This window comes from Silurus meridionalis, chromosome 4 (genome assembly GCF_014805685.1).
Source record: "Silurus meridionalis isolate SWU-2019-XX chromosome 4, ASM1480568v1, whole genome shotgun sequence".
Lineage (NCBI taxonomy): Eukaryota > Metazoa > Chordata > Actinopteri > Siluriformes > Siluridae > Silurus > Silurus meridionalis.
This window is the reverse complement of record NC_060887.1, coordinates 40,780,509-40,794,418: the sequence shown is the minus strand read 5'-3', so window position 1 is coordinate 40,794,418 and position 13,910 is coordinate 40,780,509. Positions and strand designations below refer to the sequence as shown.

Sequence of the window (13,910 nt, the reverse complement as noted above, 5' to 3'; positions counted from 1 at the left end):
CATTCTCTGCCAGATGATCTTGCATAATTGTGAATACTGTGCAAAAAAAAAAAAAACATTATATATCAGGGGTCACCAACGTGGTGCCCGCAGGCACCAGGTCGCCTGCAAGGACCACATGAGTTGCCCGTGGGGGTTTTCTAAAAATAGCTCACCATAGCGCCACTTACCAGTGAGCTGCATCTAATTCTTTTTTTTTGCTATTCTTTTTTAAATCATACTTGCATTGAGGTGAATTTGAAAGTGAAAATATGATTAAAAAAAAACTTTTTCATATAAGATTAGAGCTAGCTGGTCTCCATGAAACGGTTGGAGCTAGCGGGCGCAATGTAGGTGAGGAGACGATTTACATGGCAGAAAAAAGAAGGAAAACATATAATTTTCACAGTGAATGGGAGGAAGAGTTATTTTTTATCACCGTAAAAGATTCCTGCGTGTGTCTCATTTGTGAGGCGATTGTGACGACGGCAAAGCGGCACAATGTTGAGAGACGCAAGCTACCATGCTAACTACCCGCCGGGCAGCGCACTACGAGCAGAAAAAGCCCGCGAGTTAAAGGCAGGTTTGAGCAAACAGCAGTCTTTTTTCACGAGACCGGTGAAAAACTCCCAAAAAGCAACCCAAAGCCTCATTTAGAGCTACACATTTCTTGATTAGGAAAAAGAAGGCATTTTTAGACGGGGAGGTTTTTAAAGAAGCAATGATGATAATTGCAAAAACTGTGCTTAAAGACGAGAAATATGGAACGGATGTAATCTCCACTCTCTCAGATGTCCAACTGGGGGCAACTACAATGCTAGTCAGAGTGTCGGCTATGTCCGGGAACTTGGCCAATCAGCTGGACCGGGATCTGGCAAAGCGCAGGTGGTTCAGCATCCAGTGTGACGAGTCTGTGGACAGCAGCAGTACAGCGCAGCTGATGGTCTTTTTATCCGGATGGTGTTTGATGATTTCTCCACAAAAGAAGATACTACTGCCCCTAAAAACAACTACGAGGAGAGTTGACATCTATAACACGGTGAAGGAGTTTTTTGCGGAGAAAAAAGTGCCGTTGGTAAAGCTGGTATCAGTGACTACCGACGGGGCTCCTGCTATGATCAGCCGAAATTCAGGATTCATCGCTCACTGTAAAGGTGACCAGAGTTTCCGAACTTCATGCATTACCACTGCATCATTCACCAGCAGGCGTTATGTGCAAAGGTGATTGGCTTTGGGCACGTCATGACTCCCATCTTGACAATCATAAACAGCATCATCTCCAGAGCTAAACAGCACAGAACATTCAGGGTGCTACTGGAGGAGCTGTGAGCTAAATATGGTGACCTGCTACTACACACGGAAATCCGATCGCTCAGTAGGGGACGCATTTTGCTTCGTTTTTTTGTCACTTTTGAGTGAGATCAAATGCAGTCCAATGCAGTCAGAGAGTTAATGCAGTCCAAGGCGAGGACACCTCACTGCTGGAGGACACTGAGTGGACACTTGACCTTGCATTTTTAACGGACATTACTGGGAAACTGAACCATTTCAACTGTGAGCTACAAGGCAAAGGTAAGACTGTTGCTGACATGATAAGTGCTTTACACCAAACTATCAGGCCACACCAAACTTTTGGCACCTTGTTGACACAGAAAAGTACAGTGGTGTTGCACAGCAGCTATGAAGGTTGCCAGCCTGTTTGGTTCAACCTATCTTTGTGAGTCAGCCTTTTCTGACATGAACTTCATCAAAAACAAACACAGAACACGCCTCACTGATACACATCTGCAAGACTCACTCAGAGTTGCATTGTTAAGTTAGCCCCAGATTACAATACACTGGTAAACAGCATGCAATGCCAGACTTCTCACTAACAGACAAAGAAATCGATACCAGATGTTCTCAGTGGCAGTGCCATGGAGGGTTACATTCAATTATAAAAATTTTTACAAACGGTTTGTTAAATGTAAGATATAATAATTTTGTTAAAAATGCTGCAGATTTGGTGATAAGTTTTTGTATGTTGCATAAATGATCATCTTTACAAACATGATGCAACGTAGTGCATGATCTGGTAATCATTTGAAAATGTAAATATTCGCAGAGATTTATAATAAAGTTTTGCATATTGATATTTATCTGTTTCCTATCTTGTTAAATCATTGTTGATAATTATTGTGAGAAATCATTAACATGATTAGTGTCTTCACATAGATAAATATCAATAATTATTAATAATAACATATAATTCAAGGTAAATTGAGCAAATATGTTATTTCAGAAGTGTGTATCAAACTGGTAGCCCTTTACATTAATCAGTACCCAAAAAGTAGCTCTCAGTTTCAAAAAGGTTGGTGACCCCTGGTATATACAGTATACAGTATAAAATATACAGTAAAAATATATAGTCAACTCAAGTTTATTTCTATTGTGCTTTTCACAATGGACATTGTCTCAGGAACCAAACTCAAAAGGAAAACTATCCTCATCTGGGTGATATCAAGAGTGTGATTATAGCCTTAAACAATACAAAACACTGGAGTGTGAGAACCAGTGTTCAAACTCCACATGAAGTGGAATCCAAATGGCACTGGTACGTCTCTAGATGGTTCGGGATGTTTGCTGGCATCTTCTTGGTCCACAATCTTCATGAGGTGGGACGTGACTGGAGCTGGAGCAACCTCAGGAAGCCTCAGGATGGGGAAAGAAAGAGAAGCAGTGGAGAGGAATTAGCGTAGCTGCTGTTCATGATATTAACAGCACAAGTTGATAATGTGATGTGATCAGATGTTCTGGAGCACAAGGTTATGATGTGATGTGTGTTATGTGTAGAACTCGCTAAAAACATACATCTTTAATCTGCACTTAAACTGGGTGAGTGTGTCTGAGCCCCGAACACTGTCAGGAAGACTATTCCAGAGTTTAGGAGCTAAATGTGAGAATGTTCTACCACCTTTAGTGGACTTTGCTATTCTAGGATCTACTAGAAGTCCAGAGTTTTGAGATCTCAGGGAGCGTGGCGGATTGTAGCATGTTAGAAGACTGGAGATACATGAAGATAAACCATTTAGTGTTTTGTAGGTAAGAAGCAGTAGTTTGTAGTGGATTTGAAACTTAACAGGAAGCCAGTGTAGGGATGAGAAGATTGGGGTTATAAGGTCATATTTTCTTGACCTTGTGAGAACTCTGATTGCTGCATTCTGGACTAACTGAAGCTTGTTTATTAATGATGCAGGACATCCACCTAGTAATGCATTACAATAGTCTATTCTGGAGGTCATGAATGCATGGACGAGCTTTTCTGCATCGGATATAGACAACATGTTTCTTATCTTCTAAGGTGGAAGAAGCTGTTTTTGTAATATTGGTGATATGATATTCAAAAGACAAGTTCTGCTAAAATATCTTCCAGGTCTTTTACTGTTGTTATACAGTTCTATGCAAAGGTTTTGGGCAGATGTGAAGAAATTCTTTAAAAAAATATATCTATTAATTGTTTATTTTTATGAATGTACACAAACAGAAAAGAAATATATTTGTTATGACACCGCTCAGCCTTCAGATCTTCTTTTCCCACACTATGTACACTTACACAAAGTCAGGGAATGTGTAGGATCAGAGTCGGGTGTGTGATTTACCAGTTCTACCAAGCAGGTGCTGATGATCATCTGTAGGTTGATCATGAAGTTAAACAGAAACAGCTGTGTAGGAGCTACACACTGGCTGAGGAACCAAACTCTGCTGCTAAGGTGAGGGTGTGGAAGACACACTCACGTCACAGGTCCTTCACCATTGAAAGTTTCTGAGTTCTGAAAGCCGAACGGTGTCATAACAAATATATTTGATTTGAATATATTTTTATATACACACACACACACACTCACACATTTTTTAACAATTATCTAATTAACATTTAAAGCACATGATGGAACATTTGGTGAGTATTACAGTCAGATTTAAGTAAGATACAGTACATGATATATTTAAAGTGAGGGTGAAGACACGCCCTTTTCTGCTCTTTATACATCTTTTGCTGACCATCTATTTAAGAAGTCATGTTGGAGACTCAATGGTAAATAAAGGGTCAACTTGGGTGTCCCATAGTTTTCATTATAACTAGGATACTAGATGCATTCAAATGATCGTGCCACTGACACAAAGCGAAACTGTCTGTTATTTGCCCCAATTTCATAATAAACTTTGGTCCAAAAAAATCAAAATGGTCAAGTACACCACATGCTGTTTTCTGGATGAAGTTGCTGCATGATGCAGAATTGATCCTTGTAGCTGTCTTAGAAAAGGCTGAATTGTTTTTAAGTATGTCAATAATTTAAATTGTAGAAAATGTATTTAGTCCACAAATAATGTATAAATGTTCATTTGGAAATTTGTGTTTGTGTTCATTTGTGTTATAAAACTGTGTAATAGTGACACCTTCAGGAGAAATACGTGCATTATTGGTTGAATTTGTCACATGGTCTAGCTAGCCATTTTGGTTTTCCGATCCACAAAGACATGCACGCATGCTGAGAGCTATCCGATATTAAAAAGCTTATACGAATGCTTATATAAATATCCTTTGATGTCTCCTGTATTTCTGATTGGAAAGCGCACACGGTATGTGATTGAATTGTTAGATTTAATCTGTTAATTTGTAATAATATATATGTGTATGGATATTGGTTCAGCAGGAAACAACAGGTTAAACACTGGTAAAAACAGAAACAATGTATGTATCTGAATGTTATTTTATTTGTTTCAGTTTTTCACGGTGTTATGACGTTATGTGAAGAGATTAAACGTTACGAACATCAGTTGAAGCGTCATTCTTTAATCAGAAGAAAACCTACAGGTGCCGTTACACTCCTGATTTTCACCTCACAATAATGGTAAGATATAATTGTATGATTTATGACTGTTATACCAAAGGTACAAGAAATCCAGCCATTACGGAGGCACAAGCCAGTGCACTCTCTTAGTGCCGGTCTCAAGCCCGGGTAAATGGGGAGGGTTGCGTTAGGAAGGGCATCCAGCATAAAACATGTGCCAAATCAAATATACAGATCACGAAAGAGAATGATTCTATTTCGTGATCTGGGTTACCAACGACCGCCACAGGTATCGTTAGCCAAAAGGGTACTTGTGGAAATTGGGCTACTGTTGGCCAAAGGAGGAGAAGGAGAGGAGGAAGACATCTACAGAGACAGCAGGAAAAGGAGAAGTGTAGGAGAGTGGAGGTTCGGGTTGGAACTTTAAATGTTGTTACTATGACGGGTAAAGGGAGAGAGGTAGCTGATATGATGGAGAGAGAAAGGTAGATATGCTGTGTGTTCAGGAGACAAGTGGAAACGGAGAAAGAGCAGGAACATTGGAGGTGTTTAAACTGTTTTATCATGGTGTGGATGGAAAGAGAAATGGTGTAGGGGGGATTCTGAAGGAAGAGTACAGTAAGAGTGTAGTGGAGGTGAAGAGAGTTTCTGATAGGGTGATGAACGTGAAGCTGGAAGTTGAAGGGATGATGATAAATGTCATCAGTGCCTATGCTCCACAAGTGTGCTGTGAGATGGAGGAGAAGGAAAGATTCTGGAGTGAATTAGATGAAGTGGTAGAAGGTGAACGTAGGAATGAAAGATTGGTGTTTGGGGCAGACTTTAATGGGCATGTAGGTGAAGGGAACAGAGGTGATGAGGAGGTGATGGGTAGGTATGGCCTTAAGGAGAGGAATGTGGAAGGGCAGATGGTGGTAGACTTTGCTAAAAGGATGGAAATGGCAGTGGTGAACATGTATTTTAAGAAGAAGAAGGAGATGTTTAGGAGAGATGCAGTGGAGTTTTTAACAAGATTGTTTAACAGAATTTTGTAAGGTGAGAAGATGCCTGAGGAATGGAAAAGGAGTGTGCTGGTACCGATCTTTAAGAATAAGGGAGATGTGCAGACCTGCAGTAACTACAGGGGAATTAAGTTGATCAGTCACACCATGAAGTTCTGGGAAAGAGTAGTAGAAGCCAGGCTTATAGGACTGTGGTGAGACCTGAGATGTTGTATGGTTTAGAGACAGTGGCATTGAGTAAAAGACAGGAAGTGGAGCTGGAGGTAGCAGAGCTGAAGACGTTGAGGTTTTCGTTGGGAGTGAAGAGGATGGACAGGATTAGAAATTAGTTTATTAGAGGGACAGCGCATGTAGAACGTTTTGGAGACAAGGTGAGGTAAGCATTTAGATGGTTTGGACATGTGCAGAGGGGGGACATGGGGTATATCGGTAGAAGAATGCTGAGGATGGAGCCACCAGGAAGGAGAAAAAGAGTAAGACCAAGGAAGAGGTTTATGGATGTGGTGAGGGAAGACATGCAGGTAAATGGGTTAAGTTGGGTAGAGGACAGGGGGTGTGGAGACGGATGATCTGCTGTGGCGACCCCTAATGGGAGAAGCCAAAAGAAGAAGAAGATACTAACGGTACGAGAGTTCTATGGGGGACCCCCAAGAGCTTTGAAACAATTCAAACAAGGTTAAGGAACTTGCTCAAGGTGCACCAGGGGTAGCTTTGTGATGCTGGGATATAAACTCAGGACCTTTAGAGATAAAGGCCAACATCTTAAGCACTAATATGCCACTAAAAATTTAGTTTTGCAATCGGTGGCTCAGCAGCAGCTTTGGAAAATTGCTCAGGCCGATTGGTGAATTTTATTAATCAATCTTCAGCTAAAACAAATAACTTTTCAAAAATTTAAGAGTAACCAGCCAAGACATATTGCCAGATTTATTCAAACAACTCCTCCAACAAAACATTTTTTATAATGCATCAATAGACATACAGAAAAGAACAATGAAAACTAAAAGCAACTTTGATTATCAATTTAAATTTGTCACACACTGTATGTCATCACATACTTAATTAGACATGGAAAACAAAGGTGAGACATTGACAACAATTAAGAAACTGAACTGTTAAAACTCTTTCCAGGTTTAGGCTTTTGTTAGCCGTCTATGTTAGTCAGCACAACTACGTTGTTAAAGGTTTGGTACTGGTCAGAATTCCAGTCGATCACATTTCCCCCCTGAGCCCCACACGGATTTTCATACAGCTCCCAAATCTGACTAGCGCTAAGAACACTATCCCACATGTGTACGTCTGAGATTTCACCCTTGAAGCTCTGACCCTTGTCAAAGCTGTCCAGAAACGAGTCAGGATCCTGCCCAAGAATGACAGCTCCATTTGGATCAACACGATGTCCACGTCTGTAGATCTTCACCATGCTGCGGTGTCCATTCACCCAAAATGAGGTGGCTCCGGTGATCGATTGCCAGGTGACGCACAGGTGAGTGGGGAACTCGTACAGTGGCAGTAGATCAAACATTACAGCATCACTACTGCTCCTCAGGTAAAGAGAGAGTCGTCCATCTTCCTCCCGCCATACATTGAGCTCATCATGATCTTGGGTGCGATAAGCAAACAGTATGATTTCTCGCCTGCCCTTCAGCTCGGTGGCGATGCGCATGCAGAGAGTAAAGGCCTGCAGATTCAGAGGTTTCTTCGGAGTGATGCGCACGTAGGCAGAGTCGGACTCCTCGGGAAACAAAAATACCTTCCCTAGTTGCAGAAGAAAAACACAGTATATGTGTATCTAAAACCCCATGTACCTTTCAGCTCACAGGTTTTATCCAGAAATCAGCCATAATGAACACAATCAGATTTTGATATAACATTTTTTCATATGACATTTTTTAATTTCATAACCTTATAACCGTCTACTTGTTGTTCCTTTACCATTTAACTTAGAACCATTTACTTGTACTTCTCAACACTTCGGGTAAATGCCAAACTGTATTTCGTTGCTGTGTGCCTGTACTATTCAAAGACAAAGTTCTCTCTCTCTCTCTCTCTCTCTCTCTCTCTCTCTCTCTCTCTCTCTATATATATATATATATATATATATATATATATATATATATATATATATATAATTCATATATAATTCATATATATATATATATATATATATATATATATATATATATATATATATATATATATATATATCTTGGGTGTACTGTAGATTTTAATTCTTAAACCACAGATTTTAAAGATACAGGAGTCAAAATCTGAATCAGAAAGGGATTTACTGTGAATTGAACAAAGAATCACAACACTGAAACTAAAAGAGACAAAAAGGTCTCTGGATGAATTTTACAAAAAGAGAAAGAAACTTACGGCCTGTGGCTGAGACCAACGGCAGGAGAAGCAACAGGACCAGTGTTGCCATCTTCATCTTACCGCAGTGGTTAATAACAACACGACTGCTACTAAAGATATTCACATTTTAGTACAGAACACACGTGTTAATGATTGTCTGTTAAATGTCAAAACGTATGAACACTTACTTTTTTTGAATACTTCTCCAGTAACACCAACAAAGAAAAAAGAAAATCTCAGAATGACTTGCAGGTCTACAGCTCAGTGGGTTTATAATGACACATGTGGGAGGGGTTGGGCATCTCCAAACCAGTCTCAGAGAACAAACTATGACCAACTATGACCCTGACCAAGAAGGACTATGACTATGAAGGACTATGACTATGATGAAATAGTCATAGTCCTTCTTGGTCAGGGTAGAGTTTACCATAGGAATGATTTTAGGAGCAAAACAAAGCAGGCAGCACTTAAGTTGAGAAGGTTGACCAGAGCTACCTGCATACCTGCAAAGGTAAAAATGTCGGGGGCATAAAGACGAGCCAAAATGAATGAGTTCTTGTCAGGTTGATTTGCTTTGAAAATCTTTCAACAATACAACATCAGAATTTAACAATGGTTTTCATGACTCCAGTTTTGGATACAGGGAAGCCACCCAGGCATCCATAAGTTAACAGTTTGACCAGTACAGAGAGCCCTTGATGTGCTCATTAAGATCTGAAAGGGGGCCAAGGTCAACAGATCAAGGTCAATCTTATGAGCTTAAATTAAGCGACAGTTTGGACAGACTTGTTCCAATAGAGCATAAAAACTGAAAACCAGAAGGAAAACCATCACTGCAGCCCTCTATTAATCTGTGCTTTATGGCAGAGCAGCTAGACGGAAGCTTCTCCTCAGTGCAAAACCCATGGACATCCACTGAAGGACTCTTAGACTCTGTGGAACAAGATTCTCTGGTCTGATGAAAATATTTGTCCTAAATTCTAAATGTTATGTCTGGAGAAAATCAGGCACAGATAATCACCTACTTAAAACCATTTCAACAGTGAGGCATGGTGTGGTATCATCATGCGGTGGGGGTGTTTTATTGCAGAAGGGACTGAGAGTCTGGTTAGGGTTGAGGAAAAGTTAAATGGAGCCAAGAACATAGATCTAAATAAAACCTGTTCCACAGCACTCAGGACCTCAGTCTGGGCTGAAGGTTCACCTTCCTACATGACAATGACCCTAAACACACAGCCAAGGTAACACAGGTGTGGATTAGAGACGACTCTGTGAATGTTCCAGAGTGGCCCAGCCAGAGTCCTTACCTGAACCCCATTAAACATGTCTTGAGAGACCAAAAAGTGATGATCCCCATCCCCCAGCTTGAGATTTGCCCTGAAGAATGTCAGAAATCCCCCAATCCAGGTGTGTAAAGCTTGTTGTGTCAAACCCAAAAAGACTCGAGACTGGAACTGCTGCCAAAGCAGCTTCAACTAAGTACAGAGAAAAATATCTGAATATCTGTTTTATTTCAGAACTTTTTACCAGATTTCCAGCAATTTGTAAAATTCTGTGTTATTATTGGGGACAGAGTGGAGATGATTTCAGTATCAGACTGTGACAAGAATATTGAAAAAAAGTGAAGAGTCTGAATGCTTTCTAAATGCACAGTATATTCACTAATGTTAGGTTGAAGTTGAAGAACACATGGACAGCTATAATACAGCAGACCTGGAGCAGAGAGGTGTAAGGACCTTGCTTAAACCTCCAGGAGCTACACAGTGGCAGCTTGTCATTCCTGGGGCTTGACCCACCAACCTTCTGAGCATTAACAGACTCACTCCTTTTGATGTTTATCTCATGCTTATCATTATAGCAGAACAGTTTAGGTTTTAATCCATGTACATTTCAGTTTGGCTTTTGCTGGCATTGGCTTCATGCTGGTTCTATAGATAAAAGGTACCAGTAACTGTATCAAACCTCCACAACCACAAAGCTCCAATGAAGAGGAAGTATATTTTTTATCTCATACATTTCTCTTTTTCAGAAAGAAGTAGTAAATTGCTTACTCAGCAGGTATGAGGAAGCTGGAGGGGCAGACAAATCTTGCGGTGTAAAATTAGTGCTTTTTCCCACATGCCTTCAGGTTACTAAATTCACTTGCACTGCTGCCTGCCAGTTTGATTAACGCTCTCTGGCCTGGACCACAACATCTGCACAATCTATCAGTAATAGGACACGCTAGCTACTTACTAATGTGTGTGTGTCAGTGGTGATGGTGTAGATGCAACAAAACAATTACAACCTAACTAGTCTATTTAGATTGTAGTTAAACAGCACTTACTGATTTGGTTAATTTTAATTGAGGTGACATCATAAAGCTGTTCTGTGATTGCATTTAAAAGGTCCTGAACTGAGTTCAGTGAGGGAGAATCTCCAGTACAGCTTAAAAGGCTCGTTAAAAAGACATATATATCTTCTTCTTCTTTAGGCTGCTCCAATTAGGGGTTGCGACAGTGGATCATCCGTCTTCATACCCCCCTGTCCTCTACATCTGCCTCTTTCACCCCAACTACCTGCATGTCTTCCATCACCACATCCATAAACCTCCTCCTTGGTCTTCCTCTTTTCCTCCTTCCTGGTGTCTCCATCCTCAGCATTCTCCTACTGATATACCCCATGTCCCTCCTCTGCACATGTCCAAACCATCTCAATCTCACCTCCCTCACCTTTTCTCCAAAACGTTCTACATGCGCTGTCCCTTTAATAAACTAATTTCTAATCCTGTCCATCCTCATCACTCCCAACGAACATCTCAACATCTTCAGCTCTGCTACCTCCAGCTCCACCTTCTGTCTTTTACTCAATGCCACTGTCACTAAACCATACAACATCTCAGGTCTCACCACAGTCCTATAAACTTTCCCTTTCACTCTCACAGATACTCTTCTATCACAAATCACTCCTGCTATCACTCTTCTCCACCCACTCCACCCTGCCGGCACTCTTTTATTCACTTCTCTAACACACTCTCCATTAATTTGCACTGTTGACCCCAGGTACCTGAACTCCTCCACCTTCTCCACCTCTTCTCCCTGCAACCGCACCCCTCCACTGCCCTCCCTCTCATTCACACACATGTACTCTGTCTTACTCCTACTGACTTTCATTCCTCTTCTCTCCAGCGTGTACCTCCACCTCTCCAGGATCTTCTCCACCTGCTCACTACTCTCACCACAAATCACAATATCATCCGCAAACAACATAATCCAGGGAGACTCCTGTCTGACCTCGTCCTTCAACCTGTCCATCACCACTGCAAACAGGAAAGGGCTCAGAGCCGATCCTTGATGCAGTCCAACCTTCACCTTGAACCAGTCTGTCGTTCCTACTGCACACTTCACTGCTGTCACACTGTCCTCATACATGTCCTGCAGAGTTTGTCATAGTACAGAGACCACTCTGTTAGTGGTTTGGCAACTATCTCGCTTGCAGCTTGTGCAGGACGCTGCAGCTTGGCTTTTGACTGGAACTGAAAAGGGAACTTTTTACTCTGGTGCCGTCTCTCTCCATTGGTTAGCAGGCAAGTATAGACTTGTGTTTAAAATATTATTGTTAGTTTTCAAAGCTATACACATTTTGTCAATCCTGTGTTATCAGGGATTATCCATAGAGGTTTTTAGTTTCCATTTGAAAACACACATTTTTATTTTGTCTGGCTTTTAAAGCAGGGAAATTGTGATTTTGGAACCCTTACGTGTGTTTTGTTTTATTTGTGTGAAACGTTTTGTGTGTGTATTTTAATTTTTCTTACATTTTGTACAGCACTTTAGGGATCAAAGTTGCATTTAAATATGCTACATAAATAAAGCAGGACACATTCCCCATTCTACATCAATGGAACTGAGGTAGAGAGGGTCTCCAGCTTTAAGTTCTTGGGAGTTCACATCTCTGAGGATCTGTCCTGGCACCAGAACACTTCAGCTCTGTTTAGGAAGGCACAATGCCTGTACTTCTCGAGGACTGTTAAGAAAGCTCATCTGTCTCCAGAGATTCTAATGAGTTTCTACCACTGCATCATTGAGGGCATCCTGACCAACTCCATCACTGTATGATACAGAGGCCCCACTGGGGCCACCCCTGCAAAGGCTGATCAGGATCACCCAACGCATCACTGCCACCCAACTACCTGCCATTGAGCACCTCCACCACAGCAGATGACTGTCTGACCTCTACATCATCACCAAGAAGGAGATACAGGAACATACACACCAGAACCAGCAGGTTCAGAGAAGCCTTTCTTCATATTATATATATATATATATATATATATATATATATATATATATATATATATATATATATATATATATATATATATATATATTTTTTTTTTTTACAGGTGTATCGTAATAAATTAGAATAACAATGAAAGGTTGATTTATTTTAGTAATTCAATACAAAAAGTAAAACTTGTATATTATAAAGATTCATCACACACACTGATGTATTGCAAGTGTTTATTTATTTTCATTTTGATTATTACAGCTGATAAAAACCCGAAATTCAGTATCTTAGAAAATGAGAATATTGTGAGAAAGTTGAATATTATAGTGAGACATCACGGGTCTCCAATCATCTCATTAACTCCAAACACCTGCTCAGGTTTCCTGAGTCTTTAAATGGTGTCTCTGTCTCGTTCAGGCTCCACAATCATGGAGGGAAACTGCTGACTCAACAGTTCTCCAGAAGACGATGATTGACCCCCTGCACATGGAGGATGAGATCCAAAAGATGATCACTGAAGAAGCTGCTGTTCACAGACTGCTGGATCCAAGAACATTGATGAAAAGTTGAATGGAAGGAAAAATGTGGTAGAAAAATGAGAAACTAAGCAGATTTAAGAATTTGTGGAGATTCATAAAGAGTGGAGTGCAGCTGGAGTCAGTGCTTCAAGAGCCTCCACACACAGACGTCTCCATGAGCTACAACTGACTCAGTCCTCGTGTCGAGCAGCTCCTGAACCAGAGACAACGTCAGAGGAGTCTTACTGAACAAAGGACAAAAAGAACTGGACTGTTGCTCAATGGGACAAAGTCGTCTCTTCAGATGAAAGGAAAGAACATTTTGCATTTCATTTGGAAATCAGGGCCCCAGAGTCTGGAAGAAGAAGAAGAAGAAGAAGAGAGGCACAGAATCCAAGCTGCTGGAGGTCCAATGTAAAGTTCGCACAGTCAGTGGTGGTTTGGGGAGTTGTGTCATCTGCTGGTGTTGGTCCACTGTGTTTTATCAAGTCCAAGGCCAAAAGTTTTTTGATTGGTCTTGGTCTTTTTTGAGATGGTGAAGTAGTGGGTTTCGGTTAATTGTGATCATCAAACACGTGTGTGTGTGTGTGTGTGTGTGTGTATGTATGTATGTATGTATATATATTATTTATATACATACACACACACACACACACACACACACACACACAATACCAGTTCAGGAGCCAGATCGAGATAAGTCTCCTCAGAACTAACCCTAGCATTTTTAGTGGAATCATTGGCCAATGCTCTGAAGGAAGTGAAAGCTGCTTATCAGTTTAATACAATAAGCTGATATTGACTTTTTACTCTGTTTATTGCCTCACCTTGTCTGGAGCCTTAACTCAGAAAGACAGAAGTGCAAGTCTGAAAGAAAAGGAGCTGTGAATATTTTCCAGATGCACTGTAAATCTAATTAAGAAACCTGACCTTCACCCCGTCAGCTGTCCAAC

At 40.7% G+C, this 13,910-nt stretch overlaps 2 protein-coding genes across 4 annotated transcripts in view; both read right to left on the bottom strand.

Moving 5' to 3' along the window:
• Window positions 1–13,910, bottom strand: part of LOC124385132 (NLR family CARD domain-containing protein 3-like) — a 987,530-nt gene that overhangs the window by 438,719 nt on the left and 534,901 nt on the right. The window lies entirely within an intron of this gene.
• On the bottom strand, window positions 6,722–8,526 carry LOC124385159 (pentraxin fusion protein-like). 2 transcript variants are annotated; one of them, XM_046848316.1, is made up of 3 exons: window positions 8,359–8,526; window positions 8,189–8,280; window positions 6,722–7,567 (listed from the first exon to the last, which is right to left on the bottom strand). In XM_046848316.1, the coding sequence occupies exons 2-3, from the start codon at window positions 8,244–8,246 to the stop codon at window positions 6,954–6,956; spliced, it is 672 nt and encodes a 223-aa protein (XP_046704272.1). In that variant the 5' UTR covers window positions 8,247–8,280; window positions 8,359–8,526; the 3' UTR covers window positions 6,722–6,953. The 2 variants fall into 2 exon arrangements, with proteins under 2 accessions (XP_046704272.1, XP_046704273.1); XM_046848317.1 differs by having other exon boundaries at window positions 8,189–8,277.

Excerpts from the sequence above, each read along its gene's own strand:
- LOC124385159 (XM_046848316.1), bottom strand. The coding sequence starts at position 8,246 with ATGAAGATGGCAACACTGGTCCTGTTGCTTCTCCTGCCGTTGGTCTCA. Across the intron at positions 7,568-8,188 it reads GTTGGTCTCAGCCACAGGCC|GGAAGGTATTTTTGTTTCCC; the intron begins GTAAGTTTCTTT and ends TTCTGCAACTAG.